The sequence below is a fragment of the Plectropomus leopardus genome, chromosome 19, assembly GCF_008729295.1.
Source record: "Plectropomus leopardus isolate mb chromosome 19, YSFRI_Pleo_2.0, whole genome shotgun sequence".
Lineage (NCBI taxonomy): Eukaryota > Metazoa > Chordata > Actinopteri > Perciformes > Serranidae > Plectropomus > Plectropomus leopardus.
The window spans coordinates 6,548,039-6,575,652 of NC_056481.1; the positions used below are offsets into that span (position 1 = coordinate 6,548,039).

At 39.2% G+C, this 27,614-nt stretch overlaps 1 protein-coding gene across 4 annotated transcripts in view; it reads right to left on the reverse strand.

Moving 5' to 3' along the window:
* Positions 1-27,614, reverse strand: part of sdk2b (sidekick cell adhesion molecule 2b) — a 375,326-nt gene that overhangs the window by 38,522 nt on the left and 309,190 nt on the right. For all 4 annotated transcript variants that reach the window (XM_042508531.1, XM_042508529.1, XM_042508530.1 and 1 more), the window contains exons 13-27: positions 24,293-24,469; positions 22,627-22,763; positions 21,277-21,424; positions 18,302-18,442; positions 16,323-16,504; positions 15,401-15,516; positions 12,971-13,166; positions 12,463-12,561; positions 9,467-9,658; positions 5,829-5,950; positions 4,765-4,874; positions 3,655-3,805; positions 2,379-2,616; positions 880-995; positions 518-707 (exon numbers count right to left, since the gene is read on the reverse strand). In XM_042508531.1, the coding sequence (XP_042364465.1) occupies positions 518-707; positions 880-995; positions 2,379-2,616; positions 3,655-3,805; positions 4,765-4,874; positions 5,829-5,950; positions 9,467-9,658; positions 12,463-12,561; positions 12,971-13,166; positions 15,401-15,516; positions 16,323-16,504; positions 18,302-18,442; positions 21,277-21,424; positions 22,627-22,763; positions 24,293-24,469 (2,315 nt within the window). The remainder of the gene's footprint in view (positions 1-517; positions 708-879; positions 996-2,378; positions 2,617-3,654; positions 3,806-4,764; positions 4,875-5,828; positions 5,951-9,466; positions 9,659-12,462; positions 12,562-12,970; positions 13,167-15,400; positions 15,517-16,322; positions 16,505-18,301; positions 18,443-21,276; positions 21,425-22,626; positions 22,764-24,292; positions 24,470-27,614) is intronic.

The window sequence follows — 27,614 nt, forward strand, 5'->3', positions numbered from 1 at the left end:
CAATTCAAGTTGAAGAATATTAGGCCAAAAAGAGATACAAAGTTTTATGGAACATGGGATAAATTATTGCTATATAACTGCTATAGCCCTGGTTCCCAACTGGTGGATTGTGGTCCAAAAGTGGTTCTGTGGTCCATTCTAAATGGACCACAAGTGACTTGTGAACATGATAAATTTGTTAAAAAAAACTCATCAACACCAAAAACAAAAAAACACACTTTTTTTGAAGTAGAGAGAATTTGTGGCACAGAGCTTTTATTTTGAAGAGCTGTTTTTGTTTATTCTTGCAACACATTTTGTAGCTTCATGTTCTAAGCCACCGTGTATTTTATATTTCGTGAAATAAAAGTGAATCTGGTAATTTATCTAATGTGTGGACCTTGAACTAATGACTAAGGAGAGTCTGGGCCCTGTGGCTGGACCAGTTGGGAACCACTGCGCTTTAGTATCATTTATGTTTTGTCATAGTGTAATAATGTAATGCTCAATGTTGCTTAATCCCACTGTATGCTCCTACCATCATCCAAAGTCCTCTCCAGGATGGGTGGAGAACTGGGCCGTCCATCTCCGATCCGTGTGAAAGCCAGAACCTGAATCTCATAGAGCACGTATTTCCCCAGACCGGTCAGCTGGACGCTGTGGGTGGCGTTCCCCTCCACTGTCCAGAAGTGGACTGCACTGTCAGAGTCCTTCTCTTTGTACACCACCTGATCCAGAGATACAGAGAAGTTGGAGAAGAAGGGAATTTGGAAACTAAGTGGCCTCATATTCTGTCACAATGCTGCTTAGTAACATAGTCTAAAAATAGCTTTCATTTCTTAAAAGTAATTAGAAGTCTCTGACTGCACAGTAAATAAATACATAAAAGCACAAACCGACCTTGTAGCCCAGAATGAGACCATTTCTGTCTGGCTCAGGAACTTCAAACCAGCGCACCAGGATGCTGCTGGAGGTGGTGGCGAAGGCAGACACGTTGGTGGGTCCACAGGAGGGGACTGGAAAACAAAGAGAGCAAAGAGGGGGAAAACATTATGCCTCAGTACTCCATTGTTTGCCATTTATTCTGAAAAAAATGAATTTGCCATGCTCCCTATGTGCATGCATATCTACTGTGTGGATGTAGGTGTTCTGCAGAGATGCAGTTTGACTGATCTGCTACGGTTATATCATGTGTGCTTGTGTTTGCACAAAGCCTCTGATATATCCTGGTATACCCCGAAGGCCTGCTGGAAAAAAAGACTCAAGAATAGGCCTTTTCTCTTCCCTGGCACTCATCCCTGGACATAATGCGCTGATTCCGAAGAATTTGCTGGAGTGAGTGGAAAAAAAGAGCACAGGAATTCCATATTCGAGTCCATGTGTTCTCAATTTCCTCAGACTCCTTCCATTCCTCACTACCCAACGTCTGGTGAGTGGTATGAAAGCAGAAGCACGGAGGGAAAAGACTTTTTTTTTTTGGCTGAAAAAGATTCTAGCGTTTAGCATTTGAGTAGGAAGCAATCTGCTCACACATAAATTTAACATATGGCAAAGAAAGAGAGAAGAGCTGTAAAGTGTAAATGTATGTTTGTGACTTCTAATATGACTAATAGATATATCACACAGATGTTTCTGAAAAACTACAATTATTTATTAATATTTGCTTTTTTATTTCACATATTTCTGTTGGTGGGGGCAAATTTTGGCAAATCCAAAATTGCTATTTTCCAGGAATTAGAAAAAATGCTTTGTTTTTAAAAGGATCCAAAGGAGATAGGGAGTTTATTCACAAGCTGTATTTGAATACATTTCATTGGCTGTGGTCAATGGTAAAACCCACTGATCGACATAGAGAGGGACCAATAGAATTAATTTTTGAAAGAAAATGAAAATAGTGATATGTGGCGATCTAAATTTTGTGCCGGACAATGACTATATATAAGTGATGTAATTTACTGCTTTTCTCTCAGTCTGTGTGTATGTGTGTGGGGGTAAGCGTGTGTGTGCATTATATGGTTTGCTGAATAGTTATTGTGCTTTTTATCTTATTGTTTAATATTTTCTGTTTTACTCTAAAGCAAACCTGTGTACGAAATGTGCTATATCAATAAAATTACCTTGTCTTGCCTATTTTTAAAGTATTCTAGTGCTTGATCTTTTATCTCTCAAAGTTCAAGCACTACAAGGACCTTGTGAAAACTCTGTTATAATAAATCCCAGTTTCATTGCTGTTTCTTGACAAGAACTTGGCAGCAAAAAGCAAAAGTGCTTTCGAGTAATTAAGTAATCAATGCTATATTTTGTAATGTGACCAATGCATGGCAGCTGGATGATACTCTAGCATCACTGATCACATCAGACGACCTCTGTTCTCTCACAGAGGCTGACAGATAACTCACCAGACTCCCTCGTTCTGCCTCTGACCGGTTGGCTCCAGGGCCCCGTGCCAATGCCGTTGACAGCCTGGACCCTGACCTCGTACTCTGTCCACTCCTCTAGGTCCTCGATGGTAAACTCTCTCTCCAGGCGGTCTGCGATGATGTGGGTCAACGCTCGGCCCTGTGAGCCCGCCCGGGAGTACTGAACCCTGTAGCCCACCTGCTCTGCGTTCCCGTTGTATTCCCACTCAGGCAGAGGCTGCGCATCAACATTTAGAGATGAAAAGTGGGTCAAAACAAGCCCAGGGTCCCCACACATTTTCATGGACAACATTTCAAAACTTTTCCATGACTGTGATTTTTTTCATTGCCCCACTGTATGGTGCTTCTCAAATACATCAGATACAAACATTTCAGCTAGCTGGCACACATGAATGGAGAGATGAAGAAAAGAGAGAAAACAGATGAATATACGTGATTGTAAACAAAACATTGTCACCCATCGAAGCACATTAGAGCTGCGTACATCGACAGCTTCATACATTAAATTTCCATTACGTTGCATTGCACGGAAGATTATCCACTGAGCATTACCGTAACAATTTCATTACACAAAGAAAATTCTATAGCTTTTCCAAAACTTGTCAATTATTATTAATCCTTTGAATCCTTAATGGTTCAGACAACTTTCTCAGGTGTTTTGAGCTCAAAGAAAATTGGTTTGATTTTTTTTTTTTTACATGTCAAAAAGGCAATGAGCAACTTTGCAAGAAATGTCCTGTAAATTGCAATAATTTCATAGCTGTAGAAAATTATATAAAAGAAAAGCTGGGGAAAATATTGAGAAAACTATATCTATAATTATCATAACTATATATTTAAAATTATATTGCAGAGTTATTACTTTTTAAGCATTTTTCAGGTCATTTTCTTGTTTATTGTTTTTTTTAACTTATTTTCAGGTCATTTTCTTGATTACTGCGTTTTTACCAATGTTCAGGTCATTTTTTTGTACTTTTTATTAATTTGTTGCAATTTTTTGGGTAACTTTTTCTCATAGGTTGCTCATTGCCATCTTCCTATTTTGAAAGAAATATAAACCAGTTTATTCAGGTTTCAAAGAGTTTAAAAATTCAATGACTTTTCCAAACTTTCAATTATTTTTATTTATTTCACAGACAGTGGAAACCCTGCAAGCTTTACATTAGATCATATTTTCACAGTGTTACATTATGATGAAGAACTGGAATGGAAAACTCAGTGACAGTTTGCACACAGGAAGCAGAATCCTACTCACCATCCATCGTAACCAGAGGCTGGTCTCACTGGCGGTGCGCAGGGTGACGTTGGCAGGAGCCATGTCAGGAGGAGCCGGCAGGGTCTGGATCTTCCTGGAGGGCTGACTGGGAGGACTGGTGCCCACAATGTTCACCTGACGCATCCGAAACCTGGTGTTTGGAGTTAAAACATTAAAATGCTTGTTCTCCAAACAGATGGATTAATTCTCAGCTGAAATCACAGCTCAGAATCTGGCAACATGAACAGAAAATTCAGAGCATTATTGCAGTACTTGCGGTTTGCATCCTCTTACGTGAGGCTTATTGCATTTGAACCGAGATCAGAGTGATGAATATGAATACATCATGAACACGAGCGGAGGACTTATTTGTGTTAGAGCCTGAATATGCAAAAAAAACAACATTCGGATCCAACGTGAGTGATTAACTAAAACGTAAAGTGGCAGCGCTGATGTTGGTATGAGAGCTATGTAGGTCTTCAGGGACTGGCTCAGTGATATGTTTCGGTGGTTATGTTGAGTGTGATCGTGCAAAAACAAGCCGACTGCAGCGAGATAAAGATCATGTGCATGCTGTAAAAATAATTTCAAAATCACACTATCCGTAACAAGCTTGTATCCAAATCAAAGGAGTAGAGACGAAGATAAAGCTCCTGGAATGTGCTGAAATTAGACGAGATACTGAAACGCACAAACACCTTATCTGTTGTTTGTCACAATCTGCTTAATGTCCATGTTATCAGGCAATAGATTATTCTGGGAGAATCATGAGCAGGTTGATCACTAATTAAAGCATTATTTATATTTATGCACTATACTGTGTCTGCATGCCATGTGTAAAAAAGAAAAGTGTTGTGACAGCAGATCAAAATATAATTGGCTGATGTTTATATTCTGCTGTTTGCGAATGTGTACTGAGTTACATGTAAGCTTGTTTGATTTTGCTGCTGTCGTCCTTTGTTTTGACCAATTTTAATGCAAATTTTCCTCATTTGCAGGATTCCTGGCCAGAGAAAATTGACTTAAATAAGAAATCTATTCTAAGTCTGGGCATATTTACAGATGAAATAGACAGACATGGTGGAGCAGACACAGCTCCCAGTCGGCTACCTGTAGAAGGTGTAGGGGTTAAGACCTGGCACCTCCAAGGAGCGAGCCTCAGGTTCATTTGACACCTGATGAACCATCATCCAGTCTTCATTTTCTCCCACCACACCCACCTGGGACAGAGACGACACAGAGCATGACAAATACAGTAGATACGAGTGGTGTGGACTCATGTCAGATTTATGTAAAAAATTTGATGACTTTAGATTCAATTTGACCAAATCAAAAAATACTTGCAATACCTCTTGGACTTAAACACCAAGGACTCTTGACTTCACTTGGAATTGAACTTTTTGACATTTAAGCACTTTACCTTCCCCCAGCCCAAAGATAAAAAAGTATGTTATCTTTTTTAAAATCATGACTTGGGACTTCATGCAAAGATTTTAAGTCTTGCAAAACAATATCTTAGTCCCTCCTCTGGTAGATGCTGCAAAAGTGCAAGAATAGCAAACCTTTCTGTCTAAAGAGGTCAGTGTGGATCTGTAATCCACCTTGAAATCACATTTGCGTTTACATCTTGAGACAATCCATAAATAAGGAAGACGACTCCAAAGGAAACAACACATGATTAACCTCTTCCACTCCGCCAGGATGTTATATTAGCAAGGGAAAATCTGGCCCCTCATGAGCTCATGAAACTTTACAGCCACAAACTAGAGATCTGAAGGCTTCACAGACAGTTTGGCTTTCATTGGTATATTTACAATAAGGAGGTGATTTCTATCCAATCACCAAAAAAAAGCATTTCTTACAGAAATCTCCAAATGGTTTATTTTTTTTAATGTGGTATTTTAGAAGGATTTTTGACCAGTGGAAACATTAAAGTCTAGACCTAGGCAAGCCCTAAGCACCTATACACTCACAATGTTTAACATGTATTTATGACTAGAAAAACTTGACACATAGTTCTGATTAACCAACTCAGCTTTTAGATAATGTGTAGCACTTCTCTGTGGCATACACTATAAAACCTGCTATCTCCTCCTAAAGATCCTCTGCCCCCATTTAAAGAGACTCAGACTTCAGGAAATTGTGACTTCAGCTCTGGATTAAATCTGGTTCACCTGGGCCTCCACCTGCCAACGGGAAATGGAAGTTTTGCCGTCATAACCAGGTTTGAACTGCAGGGTGACGGAGCGTGGGCCGATGTTGGAGATTGCCATGTTGGTGGGAGGGCCTGGAAGTTCTGTGGAGAAACACAGAAAGACAAAGAATAAGTGACACCTCTAATGGTGTGTGGCTCCCTCTCACACAGGGTGGTTCTGGTTTGTAGACTTTGTGCCCCCTTGTGGCCGTACAGATACTGCACACACTGCATGCAACGTTTCTCTCCCTTGTGCCACAAACTTCAGCAAAACTAGATTAGACTTGGAGAAAGACGCTTACACAGAGTACACAGGCAGAGACAATGCCATGAATGTCAATTACACTGCAGTTATCTGGAGATACGATTCAATCTGATATCTCACTGTTTACACTCGAGCTGAGTAAACAATAAGAATGGATTATTCCCTGGAAATCCCGGAGGGAGACAAAACTGAAAATGGTGAATTCAAAGAACAGTGGGAGAGTCTCTTTTTTTGTGTGTATGAACAGATGTCTTTGTGTCCAGGAAGGTATGTATGGGCATAAAATCATTCACTCTTCATCTTTCTTTCCCCTTATGCTTTTCCTCGAGATAAACATACAACCTACCATAACATCTCCATCTCAAACCACAGTGTAGTTTACAGGAATCCAAGATGACCCCTTGAAACCTGAGTAAATTGTCTTGATTTCTTTCACAAACACAGGAAGAAGTGACAAATTCGAATTACAAGAAAATTGAAATGTAAGAAAAAAAAAGGAAAAGAGGTGAGCAAAAGAAAAAAAACATATATATGTAGTTAAATAAAAAGTATTTATAGTTAAAATGGTTGATAATAATAATAATAATGATAATAAAAATAGTATTCTGTAATATTTCTTTCTATTTTCTTTTTTCTACTCACTTCTAACCTTCTCTCTCTTCTCACTATTTCTTTTTTTAAACAACTTTTCTGGTCATTTTCTTCTCACCTTTTCACCTTTTTATTTATTTATTTTTTTTTACAATTTGTCGGACAAAACTCTTCCTAGTTTAAAGAAATTCACATGAACTGTATCCAAAAAAGAAAGAAAAAAAGGTTAAAAAAAGGTTGGCTAACAAAAAAATTGTATTTAAAACATTAAGTCTAAACACTTAGTAATAGTTACTACTACTGTTACTACTAATAATAATATAGTTTTCTGAAACCTTTCTTTCTATTTTTTTAATTCTAATAATTTCTCCCTCCCTCCTGCTCTCTCTCTTTTTAAAACAGATATTGAGATCATTTTCTTGTCACCTTTTCCTAATTTCTTACAATTTGTGGGACATCTCTTACTACATACATGGCTTAGTGCAATTTTGGCCTTTTTTCAAAAGAAATAAAACCAATTTTTTCAGGTTTCAAAGGTGTGAATAGCTTGTATCAGCGTTTGAACGCAGTACTAGAAAGCTGATGTCGTTCCAGGTTTCAAAGGGTTAAAAGTCAAAACGTGGCAGACTGGAGTGCAGAGAGTAGCCTCATATTAAAAACATATAATTCCCCCTATGTGCACACTGAGCTGTTTTTTACAAGATTGCTTAAACGCAGGTGTATTCAGCCCTAATGAAATGCAGATTGCACGTGTCGAAATAAAATTAGCACTTCTAAATCATTTGCATGACTGATTATGGAGGTGGCTTTTAGCCGGATGGTGACGGTACAGTTTGCAGGCACACAGGTGTTTTCTTTACACGTATACAATGAGAGTAATCACCGTTTTGGGGACTGTAACTGCTGCTCTCAATAGAACAGCCTGTCATTTCACAGATTTCACAGATGTACAGCCTCTGAATGCTGCTCTGGTAATTGATGTGGGCATTGTATTTTCTATTACACAATTTTGTAAATATGAAATCATTAAACACTGTAATTGTCCTTAATGCTCTCGTGGGAGCTGTTATCTTGCGGATGTGGCGCTGATATGTGTATGGGAGGTGTTTTTTTCTGCTCTATCCCAGCTGAGGTGACTGGAGCTCCGGTTTCATTGTGTCTGGCGCCAGAACACAGAGAGTGTGCTCACGAAATTTAATGTAAAACAGTAAATATGCAGGAAGGGGAGGTTTAATAAATGCTCCCGGCTATTGAAACGTTAACCCTGACTGAAAAATGTTAACAGAAAGCCCGCATTACAAGCTGGAGATGAGGAGTTTAAAAAAGGGCAATTAGGAGGCAGGGAGGCTCTAATGAAAGATGCCAATGAGTTGCATTTTGGAGAATGCAGGAGCCAGTGTGTTCAGAATCAAAAGACTTGATATCTCGATCTCAAATTTTTCTATTTTGATAGTTTATCAAACGCCCTTTTCAGTGGATGTCAGTGAATTATCCAGAGAGAGTTACTATTAAAATCTCCTATGGTGGTAAAAACTGAGCATCTACTTTGTCTCTTGTTAATGCATATTTTATACTGCCTATGTTAAATAGAAAATATGTTAAAAAAATAAGAAAGATATTACTAATACTCCTCAGATCCCACATAACATTTTGTTCTTAATAAAATGGATTATAATGGCTAACCAGATCGCCCACTTTGTATTAAAAAAAAGAGAAATATTGGGACACATTCACAATTTTTGGGAATGCCCTAAGATTGCTAAATTCTAGAGTAATATAATTATGTACTATTATTACTATGATTATTATTTATTAATTTTTTGTCTGATTTTAACCTGAGATGGCTTTGAGAATGTGGAGAGTACTGTGCTGTTAGGTTCAAAAACCAATAAAAAACTTTTAAAAGAAAAAAAGATATTCCCAGTTACCAAGTTTCACCATTTTGAGATTCTACAACGTGGTGTCACAACAAAAAACAATTAATAAAAACTGTTTCCCATGTCTTAGCATTTTTAAGACTTTTGAGAATTTGAGTTAAGACATTTTAATACCAGTTAAGACCTTTCTTTTTAGATTATTCGATGCTTTTTAAGACTTTAAGGAACCACAGAAACCCCACGGATAAACGAGACGTGGATTAAACTGCGTGAGTTGTGTGAGAGTTTGTGAACATAAGTTTTGATAAAGTATTTCTGTTGTTTAAATGTGGACCTCAATCAATCATCAGATCAATATGTTTGTCGTTTTCTGTAGGGAGGAATGCCAGAAAAACATTTTTCTTCACAAATTCAAGGTTAAAAACAAAACTCTCAACAGGTTATCACATGGCTATTTTGGTACAAAGACTTACCCAGCAATGTGGCGGACAGCTTTCTGAGATTTGGCGGATGTTTATTTCTGACCTTGATGGCGAGTGTAAAAACAATTATTTTTGTAGTTCATCATGTTTTTGGCAGTCTTTCACAATATGTTGACTGCAAATGTTCATACCATGATGAAAATGAAAACACAATTAATCGATTAAAATTAGTTACTGACAAATAGTTTCTGGAAAGAAATGTCAACACTGTTGTTTTTCTAATTCCAAGTTGTAGCTCTGTGAAATGAAACTTTATTCACCTTTGACTTACTGAGATGAAGGCATATATATTTTGTTTTTGGTGTGGCTAGATTTCAGTGAAGCTATGTGAGAAATGAAGTATTTTTTGTGTGATTTGGGTGGCTGACCCCTCAGTGTCTGTTGTGACTGTTTGGTGACTGACCTGGTGGGACGCCGGAGGAGATGGTGGAGGAGGACAGCTGTCCCTGGCCTTTGGAGGTCATTCCTGCCACCTCAATGGTGTAGGTGGTGAGTGCGGTGAGCCCGGTCACCCTGTACTCTAAAGTGACGTTTGGCAGGTAGTGGGTGACTCTGGTGTTTGTTCGGTTGTACTCCTCCCACGAAATACGGTAACCTGCAGAACAGCAGAGACGGGTTGACAGCAGCAGACAGAAAATCCTCTCAGGGAAAATTCGACAGCAGTTTTACTACAATAGCAACTCTCAGCTCGCGAGCTATGGGGCAAGCTAACAGAAATATTAAATTAACTTCATCAAAAATTGAATATAGAAAATTAAATCAGCCTGTGATTATACCTCCCTGCATACACACTCATCCTCCACCCACTCCCTTACACACACATACACACACGCTTACCCTCTCAAAGTTAATGCAATTTGCTCCTTGGCCAGCAGCTCTTTACATGTGATTGCATAAGGCATTAGGCAGCATTTCTTGCCAAATCAATAATTTCACATGGCATGTCAGTGTTAGTCTCCTGAGAGTGTGCAGCACATTAAAATGTTCGGGAAAAACACTTCACAATATTCTGCTAAATCTCAACCTTTGTAAACACTTGAATATTAATGCCACTGGTGGGTATTTGTACTCCAATGTTGTACAATGGAGCCCTGTGCAACTTGGAATAGCAGTAAAATTATACTACAAAGATGTTTAATTGGAGCAATTTTGAACGTAATTCCCTGGACAAGTGAGAAGAAATCCATATTTTAAAGATAAAATTCCAGTCCCCATGTTTTTACCCCTACACATTGTTTTAGAGCCACCTTGCCACTTGAAACAAAGTTAGAGCGGCTAGCGGTCGAAATCTTCCCCTACGAAACAGGACAACGCTCCAACAACCCAATACATCTGGGGTTAACGCCAACAGACACACCGATTGCTGCCAGACATCGCAAATATGCCATCTTCTTCAGTAATTTCTCTTGTGTGGCCTACAAACACATTTTTTGTTGTTATGCTTGTTATAAAGAAAATAAAGTACAATACAATGAAAACACATTAAAGTAACATAATACTGTGGTTATCCTAAGCTTTATAAATGAAGAAAATACATTTGTAGCTTTCGTTAGTTGCTTGTGCAGAGTGGGTGTCAGTGTCTCACGACTGCTTTTATCATTATCAAGCATACCACAGATATTTTAGGGATGCACTGTCGTCAAGTACTATGCTAAACTATGTGTTTGTTTTATTTTTCATAATGTCTAAAATGACAGATACATACAAATAGTGAATATTACATAGCTGTAATTATTTCCTGTCATATGCTGTTCAGAGAATTACACTTTTTTAGGCAATTCTCCTTCAGGTAGAGAGTCAAAATATCTATGAGTGCAAATAAAAGGAAAGAAAACTAAACACTAGTTTGGAGTGTGCCTCTGAAATCCTTCACCTAACCGTGAACACACAAAACAGTAGCATTGAGGGCCAAGCGGTAAAGGCGATAGATGCGCTGGGATGTGTCCAAAATTACTTTTATTATTTAAGAGTTATAGTATCATATTTGTGACAATTAGCATTAACTGTTCCTTATGCATAAAGAAAGACAGTGTGTTGATGCACTGTATGATACAAACCCAAGTTGCAACATATTGTCTTATCAAAACAACTAATGGAGAGCCATATGAGAAGGAAAGTTTCACTAAAATCCAAAAATACCTATTTGTGCACAGTTACTTTCAAGTTCACTAACACTTGCCATAAAAAAAGAAGGTTTAACGGTCTCCCTGTGGAGGAGCAGTTTTGTTTTTTATGTAATTTGGATGAGACTGAAAACAGTCCATTTGATGTTTTATTGCTCTTTATACAGTATGCTGATTTAAGGGCCATACTTTAAAAATGTCCTTCATCTCTTCTTTTGTAAAAGACTTTGGTTGTGTTTTAGTGCGGGAGGCTTTTTTCTGTGACAGATTTTATTTGCAGCTTGGGAGGAGGAGACAATGGAAGTTTTATCATTTTCTGACAAGTGTTGTCTCACTACTGCGATGGTATATTTGATGTCTTATAAGCTCATGCCGAGGCAGCAGTATGTGCATGACGCAAATAGAATAAAGAAACAAACAATGAAGTAGCTGTGCACCCATCTTTAGAGCTACATAAGCCTGGCTCACTGAATGAGGTCAAGCAGTTAAAGTTTAAGTCTCTATCCAGTCTTGTTTTAAGTGTGTAAAAATAAGTAAATTTACAAATAATAATGTCAGAATTTTACGTATACAGTAATAATAATTATAAATATTGTTTTCTTTTGATAATTCTCCAGTGATTCTCTCGGTATCTTTTAACAATTTTCAAGTTGTTTTTTTTTGTCACTTTTTGCTAATTTCTTTCTATTAGTGGGACATTTTTCAAGTTTCTTATTGCCTTTTCTGACATTTTGAAAAGAAATCAAACCAATTTGCTCAGGTTTCAAAAATGTTAAATGCTTGTGAAAGAGGTCTGAGCGCAGCAATTGATGTCTGTCAAAGGGTTAAATGACAGGTCCGACACTCATTTTTTTAATCCTCAATGCCCGCACGCTATTCAAAATCACACACTGGATGAAAATGATGTCGCTTTTATTTGGTTTTGTATCAAAATGCAAAAGAGGCATAAAGAAGGGAATTAGTAGTGTGATCTCTGTTCAGATTTTGGGGAAAATACACAGCCCATGACCCCTTTCAGCAAAGAAATATGAACAAAAAACTCTCTAGTGATAAACTTTGCACAGTCAGTAAAGTCAAGGGCAGACATTTAAGGGCACAAAAACACAAGCAGAACACATTTTTGAGCAGAGCAGGACTTTAAAAAGGAACATACAACAAAATCTTCCTGTGATCTGTCTCTTTCAGTAAAGCTCTCACAAACACTACCTTGAAAAACCTGCAATTTTTGCCTTTCTTTCCTCAATACAAGCCTAATTTTGGATCGAAGTGAACGTACCTGTGAGAACTCCGTTCTTCTCTCCCGGCTCACTCCAGCTGACTTTAAGCGAAGTGTCCAAGATCTCGGTGAAACTCAGGTGACCCACAGCACCGGGGGCTGGATTGGGACAAATAAGAATAATGAGCTCGTCCTCACAGGCAAATGAGACACTGCACATTCAGTATTAATTCACTGCTGATCATAGCTGCAAATTGGTGACAGCATTAGCATTTCAAATATGTTTACAACACAACGAGCAAAGACAAAGTAATTGGTTAAAAAAGCAGTCTGATGACAAGTTGAGGAAAATTAAGAGTATTTAAAGCTTAACCAATCGTCTCTGAGGGGACAAACTCCCAATTATGATGATCCTGGCTGGATGCAGAATACACTCTGTCATTAGCACTTCTCTACTACTTCGTACTGCATGAATAATAGATCTGGCCCGCAGGATGTGTTACTGCGAGATGCTCGTGTCCCCTCGCCGCCCCACACGAGAGAAAACGATGGAAGGAAAGTCACTTACTGTCCTCATGTGTCCTTAATGCTCTGGGCGGGCTGCGGGGGCCGTCTCCGGGTGTAGTGAAACACAGCACAGAGGTGTAATACTCTGTGAACTTTTTCAGACCTGTCACATATCCCACGTGGACACTGTCCTGGAAGTTTGGTCGCACTGTTACCATGGTAACTTCTTCGTCCTTGCTGGGCTCCCAGGCCAGCAGCTAAAAAAAAGACACAGAAAAGGAAAAAGTCTGAAAAAAATTACCATGGCAGCAGCTAATCATTTCTTCGGTAATAATTCTTGCACATTTATTCTCACAAAACTAACACCAGCGTCTCTCCTCGGTAATCCTGAGCCACTCGGAGGACTTATTTGGCATCATAGCTCCCCCAAATACATTTAGAAAAATACCCTGAAGAGGTTTTGACTGATTCCATTAAGACAGACTGGGAGAGGCAAAGAGAGTCAAGACTCAGGAGATGCATGATTGCATCCCATCATGCATGTTGATTGCGCACCATATAGCATCTACAAATGGGACCTGGATCGACCAATTAGGTGCTTAGGTAATGAGTCCCTGTGGCGGGGCTGTTGGGTTCGTTTCAAGTTTTCAGAGTGAGAGAGCTTCCAGGGAAGTAAAGAGCTGGCAAGAAGATGTCAGAGGGAGAGATGCTTGACTGTCTGCCATGCTTTCTCTCTTTTTCTCCCTGCCTGTTTTCCTGAAATTCGTCATTTGCATCACTTTCTTTCACTTTTTACACTCTTACTCACTGCTGCTCAGAGGAGTACTTCACCTCCAAAAGACCATTTGTATGTCAATTGATTTGTATATCAAGTGAAGAAAACTGTTTTGTTGGATGCGCCTCTGGTGAACGAAGAATCCATAAAAAACTCTAGATGAATTGAAGTCCACGATCAATAACGGTAAAACTTTATCAAAATATCCGTTTGCAAACTCTCAAACAACTCGTGCAGCATAGTCCAGATCTCATCATCCAGTCAAATGCCTTTTTCTGACGGGGAACTGAACTGAAAGTTAAACTTATCGATGCTCTCCTCTAAGCCGGACCCCACTGAAAAAAACATTTTGGCTCGCTGAACACAGGAGCTGCCGGTCTAACACTGCCACAATCTGTTGGTTAATTTGTGTCATTGTGTGACTTTGATGTTTTAACGGGTTAGTTCAGATTCACCAAAGTCAAACATTAACACAAACTGATTGAGGCAGCAACAGGCCAACACTTCCTGTGTTCAACCAGGTAAAAACCACTGCTTTTGTTAATGGAGTCAGGCGGCTTTGATGAGAGCAAAGATGGTGAACTGAAGCAATTTTTATCACACTCTTTGAAGCCAGACTTCACTGACAAAAAAAGGTAATTTTAGCTCACTGAACACAGGAGCTGCTGGTCTACCGCTGTCTTGAACTAACCCTAAAAAAACACTATAGTCACACCATAACACAAACTAACCAACCGCTTAGCGGCAGCAGCAGCTGCCATGTTCAGCGAGGTAAAACTACTGTTTTTATCGATAGAGTCTGGCTTTAAAGACAGTGATGAAACTTTCAGTTCTCCATCTATGCGCTCTTCAAAGCCACCACACTCCACTGACAAAAACAGTAATTTTACCTCTCTGAACACAGGAGCTGTCAGTCTACCACTGCTTTGATCAGTTTGTTTGTTTTCGTTATTGTGCGACCTTTCTGAATCCAGCCTAACTATTCTAAACTCCGAGGTCACGTAGTACACTGATCACGGCAGTGGTGCTCCAGCAGCTCATGTGTTCAATGAGGTAAAATTCATGTTTTAGCCAATGGAGTCTGGCTTTGAAGAGAGCATAGACAAGTTTCACTTTCAGTTCAGTTCCCCATCCAAAAGGGCTGTCTGTTTGGAGGGTGAAGTGTTCCTTTAACTCTCTCACTGAAGAAAAATCTGGTGTTTAAAATTCAGATCTGTACAGTGACCTGTCCATCCAGCTGAGTGAGGCCTGTGGAGCGCTATTCAACAGTGATACAAAAGGCAGGGGAAAAAAAAAAAAAACATAACACAATTAAGTCTCAGAGAGTCACCGGAAAAACAGAACTACCTTATGACTGCGGCGTTACGATTCCCTGTGGGCTACATTTGTTTCAATGAACTCGACACAACCGAATGAGAGATGGACTATATTCAAGAGCCCATGACAAAATAATGAAGACATTCATCATTACATGCACACGGCTTCACAATAAAACACGTGAAAAATGGTTGCAAAGATAAAGAGAATGACCTCTGACTGACAAATGGGCGGACACAGTCCATTGTTCACGACGGCACCAAATATCTTTTGCCCCTTGGCTTTTTCCCCCCCCCCCCCCCCCCGCTACACAGGATGTGTGATACTACAAGTTCAGCTCTGACAGTTCTGTCAATGGACGTGATGGCTGGTGGTGACGGCAGCGCGGCAGCTACTGACCCTGTAGCCCTGGTTGATGCCGTTGATGAACTGAGGGTTAGGGGCCGTCCACGTGAAACGGATAGTTGTCGAGTTGACCGACTCCGCCTGCACGTTGCCCGGAGCGATGGTAGGCACTGGGACGGATGAGGAGAGGAGGAAAAAGGGGAGACAGATGAAGAAGAAAAGAAGGAGGGAGACAAAAAAATGGAGGCGTGAGAGCACATTTCAGTTGACTGCTGGAAGTCTGCCTGCATCTATTTTGATGTCAGTATTGATCGCTGCTGCGCAGGTCACGGCAGATACTGCCATCACTCTCTTTCTGATGACACTAACACCTAATACCAGGGCTCTCTGTGGGTTTGACTGCGACTGTTTTAGCTGCTTATGGATTTCAGGGGGATGCAACACCTCTGTGTGGTCCGTACGAAGAAGAATCAATGCTAATGCAGCTGAACATCAATCAGCTCTGGCTTTTAAGTCAGAGATGAAAATAAACTGGATGTTTATTAGAACAATTTTTGTTTGTGTACCTGTAGGCTGTTGCATCCCAGCCTTATTCATTAGAAACAATCACAATGCTCAAAAACAAAGCTTGCATAAGCCTTTGAAACACGGGAAAATTGGCCTGATTTCTTTTTAAAAAACGGCAAAGGCAAAGGCAAAAAGCAACTTAAGAAGAAACCACTTAGAAATTAAGAAATAAGTAAAAAGTACGAAACATTACCTTTGATAATGTCATTATTTTAAACTTAGTTAAAAATGACTAAACTATGTTTGAAAAAAGACTAATAAATCTACCTTGTACCTTATAAAACTAGTACACAAAACAGCAAAAGACATAAAAATTTAAATAAATAAATAAATAAAAAGCAAGAAATTAGTGAAAAGCAAAACAAAGCTCAGGTCTCACATCAATAACATCAATGACATGAGTGCTCACCTCCCTGCAGAGTCCACTCAGTGACTTTATGGCTGAAAGTGCCTAAACCCGCCCCGTTGTAGGCAGCCACCTCGATCTCATAGTTGGTCCAGATGATGAGATCCTCCAGCAGCAGGTTTGTCACATCAGGACTGGAAATGTTCTTCATCTGGTAGTCCACTGGCAGCCCAGTCAGACGGTACCTGAGACACACATTTATGACATTTGAGTGCTGGACTTTGCCACAAATTAACCCTGCACCCCGAATTCACATTTAAAATGGTTTACTGACAAAGACTCTGCAGCTTGAGCCAGTACACTCGACTCCCTGCTAGGGGGAGACAAAGCACCAGCAAACAAGCAATTAAAAACCACTGACAGCACCGACTGTTGTCTGGAAAACACCTGCTGTTTTCATTTGGATGTAATGAATAAAACGCCTGACAGAAAACCAAACTAATTATATGTTTACAGGATTTACAGTCATTTTGGCATATTGCTGACTCTGCCTATTAGAGTCACTGAAGTTTTTTGAAGTCATAAAATTTTAGTTTTCTTCCAGACTTTAACTATTTTTAAATGATGAAGCAGTGTCAACGGGCACTGTGGGGGCTCTTAAGTGCTGTGTGTGAATTAATTCAAGCATCTCACCCGAATAAGATAATGGATGAAAAAAATTAAGTTAATCCTTTGAATCCTGAGCAAATTGGCTTGATTTCTTTCAAAAGCATGGGATAAAGGCAATAAGAAACTTGGCAAAAAATGGCCCAAAATTTTGGCAAGAAATCACTAAAAGGTACAATAACCTGATAATAATCAACAAAAAAAGAATAATGGAAAGAAAGAAAGAAAGTGACATATTTAAAAAGGGGAAAAAATCAATAAAAAATTAGGTTCTTCTTCTGTAACATAATTAATATTTCTGGAATTAATTTCTGGATATTTACTCTAGTTTTTTGAATATCTAATACTCCCCCACAGCTAAATATCAGGTCTTTCCAAGTTGCTTACTTCTGTTTTCTCTGTTTCCAAAGGAAATCAGACTGTCCTTATACGTCTTTGTTTGTCTATGCTTAAAGTGCAAATCCTATGTTTTCAGTGCTACAAATTAAAATGAAATCCATCAACTAAAAATAACACAACCACAATATGCAGATGAGAACACCTTTTCCCACTGTATCTTCCTTCCAATCTATATCAATATTTACATTCCTTTATTAAATTTGAATCTTACAGGACATGAGCAGAAAACACATGCTGAACAGATATTTGCAACTTCTCCTTTAAAATAAAAAGCAGGAAACAGAGACAGAGAGCTTTTAAGTCCAGCCCGCACCTGAGGGTAAAACAATTCATTGCTCTTCATTGACTTTTTATCTTGTCAAGGTGTTTTCTTGTTTGCTAGGAAACAACAAAAAAGTGCATAAAAAGCTGCTTTGTGATGGGATGCACTATCAAGAAAGTAAAGAACCCAGTACTAAAAACTAAACTTTTATAAGCAGCTGAGCATTTTAAGCAATAAGACATGAGAAATAGGCAGGGAGAATGGGAAAACTGCAAGATCCTGACACAGTATGCAAAACCTTACCTGTACAGCGAGCATTTTGCTAATTTGACAAGACAAACTGTGGTGGTTGAAGCTAATTAAGCTATGCGAGGCCTCGTTTTGATCTTTTTGAGCTTAAACGATGATGTTACCTAGAGACTTCATAGTTGTAAATATCAAAGTATTTCACTTCTCGCCATGCAGTGGGATCTTTTCTCCGAGATAAATTAGGTAAAGAGAGGAGTTTTTCAATATGTCTCCGGTAGACATAAGGTGCTACAATAACGCTTTGAAAAGCTGAAATCTAATGTTTCTTAGGTAGCTACAAGCATCTTGTAAGCATTTCAGCCTTTGGTTGTGTATTGTTGCTCTATGTTTTTTTAAGAGAATGACACATTGTGCTTTGTCTTTAAGGATAGGTGTCAGCGGTTTGATGGTTGAACAGAGATCTTACCGTACGGTGTAGCCCCTCAGTATGCCGTTCTGGTGGCTCTCTGGCGGCGGCTGCCACTGGATCATGATGGACTGATTGGTCCGGCCGCTAGCAATGACGTTTTGAGGAGGAGCACTGGGGGGCTCCTCTGGGAGAGAGACACTGTAAGACACACATTAACAATTTATTAATGTACACATAGAAAGAGCAGGAACATAGACACAAATATTAAATGTGATGCAGAATACATTCACAAAATCATGGGCCAATGACACAAGTCTATAGGTAGCAGCGTCTCTGCCATATATGGTGGCTGCCAATTATAGCAGAAACAGCAAAGCACCCTGCAAGTAATTAAGCCTGTTTTCAGAATCAAAATCAAAGTGAGAATCAGAAAAACTTTCTTGATCCTCGGGGGGATATCGTGGTTCTTCACAGTTAAGTTACAGTTAAGTCATAGTAAACAATTAAAATAAAATATGTGTTACGAATGAAACAAAATATAAATGTAAAGAAACACAGTAATAAACATTTAGCACTCGTATGTGAATTATTTGAATTGTGTCTTATGCTCCAATGCAATGCAAAGAACTATTAAGTTAAGAATATAAACATATAAATATGTATGCAATGCTACTATGGACAACAGAGATACACATAAGTATGAATAACAATAAGATATATACAATATGTGTCACATGATAAATATAGCCTACATTCAAGAGTTGGAAGAATAATGCACATTTTAATATTTGCACAGAGAAATGCTGTGGCTGATGTAAAGAATTATTGCACCTTAAAGATCCTATTGCAAATTTGAAATAAAATTATATTAAATATATATATATATATATAATATATATATAATAAATGAATTATGGAATTTTATGTAAAAAAAAAAACAGCAACTGCTGAGTCTGTCCTAGGCTGCCAAATATGAAAAAAAGGTAGTCTGCACCAATTACCGAGATGGTACTTAGAAATAGTTGGTATTTAATGACCTTGGTCATAAAGGCTTCCACTAGGCTGGAGTCAAACGCGTCCGATATCATACCCTTAGTTTGGAATAACTCCAGTACTATCACTCTGGTTTTCAAATGCAGCGCAGTACAACCTCTTCAAGACAGAAATGTTGCCCAGCGATAAAAAACAAAAAAAACAAAACATGTTATACGAGGACCTTAATCACATTGCGTTTAACGCAGTAATGCTGACAGCCCTAATGGTACCATCAAAACTTTTGACAAATGAAAGACTAAAAATAACCATTCTAATGTCTATGGCTGTCAGAAATAGGACTAAAAGAACAATTTCCTTTGAAAATCATCATGTACACAGCTTTAATTTATTTCAAACTACAAGCATAAAGCTTTGTAATAATGCTACAGACAGCTTAAATCAAGCATATCAATTTTAACCTGAACACCAGCATAACTTTCACTGAAGCACGCACTACAAACACTCTTTTTATGTCACTCAGTTTCTTGGGTTTGTTGCCTTTGTTAAAAACCCAAACAACTCCTTGTGTGCAAAATATGCACAGTGGCCACCACATCTGAGGAAGTCACAGCATACCTGGGCCGATCGTACACCTAAAGCTATATATTTACCCTGACAACACATGAGTGTCTGGGGAGAAGATGTGTATGAAAGATGGGAGTGAGATCAGTGGCGGGGACTGAGTACCAAATGGCGTCACGGCGTGAACGGTTCCAGCCCCCCTGCAACACACAGACGGAGCCCCCTGTGGCTCTCCTCTAGCTGTGGAGCTGGCAGCGTGAGGCGGCGTGACAGACTGGTAGAGGGAGTAAGGGAGGGGGCGGCGGCGAGAGATCGAGGAGGGAATGAGTGCTTGAAGTTGTGTGAGGCCGCAGAAAGGCCAAACCTGATGTGGCCTCATACCTAAATCCCTCCTGTGGCTTTGAGACTGTGCAAACGTGCGAATGTGTGTGCACGAATGTGTGTTTACATGCGATTGTGCATGTTTGTGTGTGTATCCGCTTTGGTAGGCTTATATCCCTCTTCTCTGACTCTTGACTGAAGGGATCACTCAAACGGGTTGTCTTGGAAACAGATTTCTTGAGCACAATGTGGTGTTTGCTTACAACCAAAAAAGTTCTGCAGGTCCTTGTTTTTCTGACATTTAAGATTTTTCATTGCCAATTAAATAAGACTAACATAGAGGAAAATTTGGGTGGATTTTAAAAGAAAAGAATGGATAAAAAGTTTGCCCCCCTACAGTGACAAACACTAGAATTACTGCCTCACGCTTGTATGCCTCTGCAAACCTGTCAAGTTGCAATTACAGTTTATATCCATGTTTGTGATGCTTCACACAAATCTTCCCCCCGGCAGCACAGACGATCTATACAATCAGCAGTTTCAAGGTCGACACCCAAGATTAGTGTCATCAACTCAAAATATAACCAAACGTATCCCCTTCTGTTCCTGAGATATGATGTTAAATTAATGCGTTTTGCAGAACATTATGATGTCACACAAAGCTAGCCTTTTGAATAGAAAATATCACTCCATCATAATACACTATTAGACATTTGTTTGAACTTTTGTCACAATTAGTCTATGAATTCTTGAGTTATGGCAAAAAACATTTTTTGTGAGGTCACAGTGACCTTTGACCACAAAATTCTAATAAGTTCACTGTTGTGTCCATGTGGATGTTTGTGCCAAATGTGAATTTTGTTTTTTTAAATGACTCTAATCAATTCATGGATGAGTTAAAGTGGGCGCGTTTTTTTAACAAATTTGAAGAAATTTCCTCGAGGAGTTCTTGAGACACTGCGTTCACGAGAATATAATGGATGAGGTCACAGTGGTTTTGATGTTTGACCACCAAAATCTAATCAGTTAATCACTGAATCCAAGTGAACATTTGTATCATATTTTTAAAAAAATCATCGATGTGTTATGGAAAATGCTGTTATAGCGTTGATGTGTAGAGGTAGGAATAGATGCAGGATGTGTCTTAAGCTCACCGGTCGGTCTCCTTGCTGAACTGCCCCTTCCCCACATCATTAACGGCACAGAGGCGGAACTGATAGGAGCGTGCCGGGATCAAGCCATTGACTGTCACTGCTGTGGACTCTGGCTCAATATTGGCCAGCAGGATGGCCCAGGGAGCGTCTGGAACAAAGAAAATCAAGTTTAACACCTTGTTCCACACATATCTGGGTCAGTGCAATGCTAACCATCCACCTCAACGTCCCATAAAATAGAACATTTTGTAAGGAAGGAGTCTTAACATTTTCAGTAATTTCACTCATATTCAGAGGGGATTTTCACTCTCATGCCTGCAATCATTTTTGTCACGGCAGGTCACGATTTAAAATTCAAATTCATTAAATGAAACAAGTCGTGCTGAGAAAAAGGAGGCAGAACGTGCTGCAGATTACAAGCTTGACACTGCTCTACAGTGTATCAACATAAGCTGAACAGACTGTAGTGTAGCCTCCACGTCCAGCTTGAGATAAAAAGCAATGATGGACGTTCTTAATTAGTCTGATTGATCATGCTTTTAAATTCTATTTCAAGTTTTTTGCAGTATTTGTTTTGCAATTAAGCTCTTCGGAAAAAACACAAGGAAAAACCAAGAGTTCCTGAACCCTCATCCCAACTCATTATACACAATCTATACTGTAGATCCTAAAGCTGGGTAAATTGACACAAAGGGTAAAAGCACAGAGGGCAGAGAAGGACCTGCAGTGTCCAATTTAACATTTCTCCCCACTGACCCCCGTGACCAGCAGATTGGTGTTTTGCTGGCCCTTTGTATATTTTCACTGGCCCAGCATCAAAAGAAAATAATTCAGGTTTTCCCATTAACTTGGCAATTTACTATAAATAATATGTACAACAGTGAAGTTTCCATGAGATCTGAATGTTTCTCTATTTACTGCCTAGCTGGCACCAGACGTCAATATGACGTCAGAAAGACGCACATCATTATCGCATCAAAATTAGATTTTGGCTGAAATGAAACTCAGGTTGACCCTATTGTCCATGCTGATGTTTTTTTTTTTTTTTTTGTTAGAGTAATGGCTGGCCACAGCGGAGCAAGAACACTCCATCTCTGTAACAGCCTAGTGGACGAGAGCTTGGAACATGTCTCATAATGCAATTCTCCATCCCCACTTTTATTTCAGCAAATCATGATGCATTTTATCAGTCACATGCCTTGAAAACAATGATATAGCTCACACTGCAGACTCTGATTCAATCAACTTTCCTGGCATAAACTTGTACCAGCCCCAGGCCATCGGTTATGTCTAGCCCTGATGCAACAGACTGATGCATGCCTGGAACAGACTGGATATTATGTGACTTACTGTTTTCAGAAACCTCCAGGATGTAGCGTATGAGGGGACTGTTGCCATCAAAAGGCTTGGCCCAGGCCAGGTCGATGGCTCTTTTTTCAGATGTGCTCAGCACGGCTGTGGGGTTCTCTGGGGCATGGGGCAGCTGTCTGCAGGGAACACCAGGACATCTTCGATAAATAAAAGAATCTCTCCTAAACAGCAAATCCTCCGCGGGGACAGAGAGTTACCGAGCGTCGGACATTCTCTCAGTGTCTCTTGCACAAAAAAGCTGAAGTAAAGCTGAATGTTTTATAACAGAGGTATCACTTAGAAAGGTGATGAAATGTGGCAAGACAAGACAGCAGAGACAGTTTCTTGTCAAGATGGACACACAGGCAAACAGGAGGAGATAGATATCACCAGAGAGGGGATTGTAAGGCATAGGAAGGCAGAAAGAAAATGCATCAACAAAGACATGAATAAATGAGGCTAAAGCTGAGGATCATTAATTCATTCAGTCATAAATTCAGATAAGCACAGACAGACTGACAGATAAACCTTAAAGCCGGGGAACTCAACTTGCTTTGCTTGGGGGCCGCTTTTGCAAAATGACAGGAGGCCAGGAGCCAGTCGCAGCAGCCCCATACGTATTTCCAAGATTTCAAGATGTGTTAAGGATATTAGGACAATTTTAAGATTTGAGGACCTTTCTATATTTTTGGATGTTTCTAGGATTTTAGGACTTTTATACAATTTTATGATGTTTCTAGGATTTCAGGATATTTCTTGGATTTTAGGAAGTTTTCTCGGATTTTATTAGGTTTCTAGGAATTTAGGATAGTTTCCAGGATTTCAGGGCAATTCTAGGATTTTAAGACATTAGGGGCTTAGCTAGGACCTCTGTTTAAGTGTGCGGGGGATCCTGAACTGGCACTTTTTGATAATTGTGCTGTTTTATGCACTCTGGCACCATATGTATACTAAAAGTACAACAATAATTCAAAGTGTGAAGCACTTTATTTTTATGGTGAATTAGAAAATGGTTTTGGGGCCATCAGGCAGTCTGTACAGGGCCAGATTTAGCCTGCAAGTTTAGTATCACTGCCTTATATCAATGAATGAATACAGGCACTGACAAAATACGGCCAATCAGTCAGTCAGTCCATCATTTTGGCAAACAGTAAGTTAAATGTCTCATTCATATTCAGTCTAACCTTGCTGCAGTGACACACTGTGTGCCAAAGTGCAATAACAGGCAAAGTTTTGAAAAAAGAGCAGATTTGAGATGACAAAAACTATACAGAGGTGTTTGTGTAAGAACGAATGAGTAGTCTCACAGATAGGGAATGGAGCGGGAGAAGAGGTTCCCCTGGGGCTGAAAGTGTGTCGGGTGAGAATGAGGACAGAGGAGGTGAGGAAGAACAGGCGCCATTTAAGTGGAAATGAGCCAGAGGTGCCAATAAGAACAGGCAGAATGGCAAGCAAAGGTTGGTGGAAAGCGTGTGGGTGTCTGGCTCTTGCACGTGTGTGAGTGTGCACATGTATGTGTGTGTCTGTGTGCCGCATCGACTTGCTTCAGAGAACATGTTCCTTCCTGTGTCTTTGCACTGGAGGATACCAGAGACAAGGATGTGAGAGACAAAGAAAAAGAAGAAAATAGAAACGCCAGGCGATTGATGACGGCCGCAGTGGTTACCTGACACGGAGGTGAGCGCTGCGGGAGTCGTTGCCGCCGACAGAGGTGACTCTGCATGTGTACGTGCCGATGTCACCGGACCAGGTCTGGGAGATGTGGAGTGTGCCGTCTGCCTCTAGCCGCATGCGGGGGATGGACTGGACGTTGATCACAGAGCCCTCTTTTTCCCAGACATGCCTGGAATACAAAGTCATCAGTCAGCTGGCCTTTTGTTTGTTTTGTCGTTAATGCCATCATTATCATCATCATCATCATCATCATCATCATCATCTGCTGCATATTTCCACCAACAGCATCAGTGTTCATAAAATATGTAATAAACAAACAAGAATTTTCTGTAGGCGTCACATGAAATAAAACTGAAGAAAATAAAGTTTTTAGGTAGTTCTCAACACCTTCAGTGGCCTATTAAATGCATGACCAAATCCATCAAAAACTAGTTTCTACCAGATTTCCAGAACCCACCTTGCATTGCTTAGCTACCACCTGCTGAGAGATGAACTATGATGTACACATGCGTGTCAGCTTCAGACGGCAGGTTAACTCTTTTTGAAAGTAAAGCAACGAGTAAACTGAGGTTTGGCTCGCCTTTTATTCCACCACAATCCAAAGAATATGTTATTAGTGAGGCATTTCATCTCTCTCCTCTCCGTCTCTTCAAACCCGCCATCAGAGCTGCCCTGCACGCATATCATAGCGTTTGACGGCTGCATATCAAACGCCGAATTCACATTCATCAAAACAGCACAGCTCAAATGTGGCTTCAGATGTAGCCTTCTCTTCTGAGTAGAAAGGGACAGAATGGTCTATTGATCGCTGCGAATGTCGGCTGCGAGCTCGGAGTTCAGTGAATGTCTGCGTGTGTTGTTCTGCTTTGGACTGCAGTTGTAAGCTGGAGGTGTTTGACTGTCTTCTAATGACATACAGGCACATCAGTGTCAGACACTTTTCTCATGCGTTGGTGTTAGCTTTTGTGCAAACTGAACATCTACATGGTAAGCAGAGCACACGGCGTTCTGTGTTGAAGCGAACTTTACATTGCAATGCATGCATTTATGTGTTTGTGTGCAACACAGTGTTCCTGCGAGGGAGCTGCAGAAAAGCAACAGCAGCACAGAATGAGGTACAGAGAGTTAAATAATAAATACTTTGTGCTCGGGGTAGTGAATGACTAATTAACAAACCAAAGGTGTGGAGAACAGTACAGCCAGTTATAACTAATGATGAAGCATCTTCATTAACAGATCTGTAGGCTGTAATGGCTCAACAACTGTGCTTTATTAGGAATTCATTTTGACGTGTAGAGGATTACAAATACATAGAAAAATGTCCAAATGGATTTTATATCAATGGACTGACCCCTCAAGACCAGTGCTTCCTAACCCTTTAAAACCTAGTTCAGACGCCTCTCACAAGGTATTTAGCCCTTTGAAACCCAAGCAAATTTGTTTGCCTTCTTTGAAAAGAAAAAGTGTCCCGCAAATTGCAAAAAATTAGTAAAAAAGTGAGTAAATGACCTTAAAATTTCTTTTAAGTTTTTATCAAAAACTAAGGAAACATGTCTAGAAAAGTATATATCCATAATCATTATAATTATTTATTTAAAATGTGCTTTAGAAATTTTTCAATTTTCTTTCATTTTTTTGGGTCATTTTCCTGTTTGTTTTTGTTTCTTGCTTTTCTTTTCTTTTTTTTGCTTATTTTCTTGTAACTTTTCAAATCAAACCAGTTTGCTCAGGTTTCAAAGGATTAAGAGACCGACCCCTGAATAAGTGACATATTTTATGGATATTTCATATTATATTTAGTGCATGACAAAATAGTAACAGGAGGTTTGTGCAAAAAAATTGATGTGGGTGAATTTAGGTAAGATTATGTTGACATATTGCAACAGAAACTAGTTTTCAGTTATTTTTAGGAACTTTCGTACAACAAGCTTTGGAGGTGTGGGGGTCAGAACCAAGGTCGGGAACCAGTGATCTAGACTATTCTAACCTCCTCTTCACCTGAAGACACCACTAAACTCTTGCACAAGTAGTTCAGATGCAGCTGCTTTGAAATGTTTCTGTGTGACATCTATCAAATGTGATTCCGTATCAAAGTCAGAATCCAATTTAAGACTTTGTCTGCATGGTCAGGCACCTGCAGGCTCGTTGATCAGGGCTTGTTGGTTGAACCTCACTCCCGGCTCAAAAACACAAAGGTTACTGCTTGCTTTGAGGTTTTTGGCTCCTTTGCTTTGAAACTCAGTCTTTTTTGGACTTTTGATCTGTGGACATTGTGGACTCCCTTACAAGATAAGGCAGGCATTGTTTCATATTTTTCTTGTTGCCAAATAAGAAGAGAAAGGAGCCTGTTATAGCGAATCCCTCCGTGCCACGGAGGACCACTGTTATAAAAACATCAATGAGACACAATGGGTGGCAAGTTAATAGCATATACACCTCCCTGCTGCCACAAAAACATGGTTTAAATAGTCCCCAACAAATGCACTACTTACACTTGCTTGAGTAATGTTTGCTAGAAACTACAGTGCCCTGCTGTTTGAGGAAATGCTTGGCCTTGAATGAACACCAAAGGTTAACAAAGCAGGATTCTTCTAAATAAATAAATAAAAAAACAAAACACAACTAAAACAAAAAAACAACAAACAAACAACAAAACCATAGTACAGACTCATAAAAAGAAATCCTTCTCAATTATCTTTTTTTTTTTTTGGTGCCATTTTTGGGATAGGGCTGTTGACGTCAGGACTTTATTAAAAAAAAAAAAAAAATTTAAATAATAAAACATGTATAATGTAATAATGTATCTGTATATATTATATATATATTATATATATTTATATATATATATAATATATTATATTAGATAAAAAACATAAATAGATAAACAACTACGTAAAAGTAACTCAAGACTAAATATTATTGTGTAAAAATAATGATGGTTGGATGTACAGACTTGGGGGATTTGATCTTTGAGGGGGTCTATTTGGGTTGAGAGGGTGAAGCCTGCGGAGAGCCTGTCCACTCTGAGCAGCCACACCCTTTTTGTTTTTGCTTGACTGGTTAATGTAAATGAATGAAAATTCACCACTTGCTGTCATAAAAAGAGGAAATAGGCATTATATATATATATTTTTTTTATTTTATTATTTTTCAATTTAAAAAAAAAAACGTTATAATTTAAAAAAATTATTTTTCCCTGATTGTCTTTGTGTTTTATTTCCTTTTATTTGTGGTTTTATTGCTTTTTTTGTTTTTGGTCTTTTTATTTGTAAATATTTTAGATTGACCACTCGCCTCTTTCATCTTGCATTATT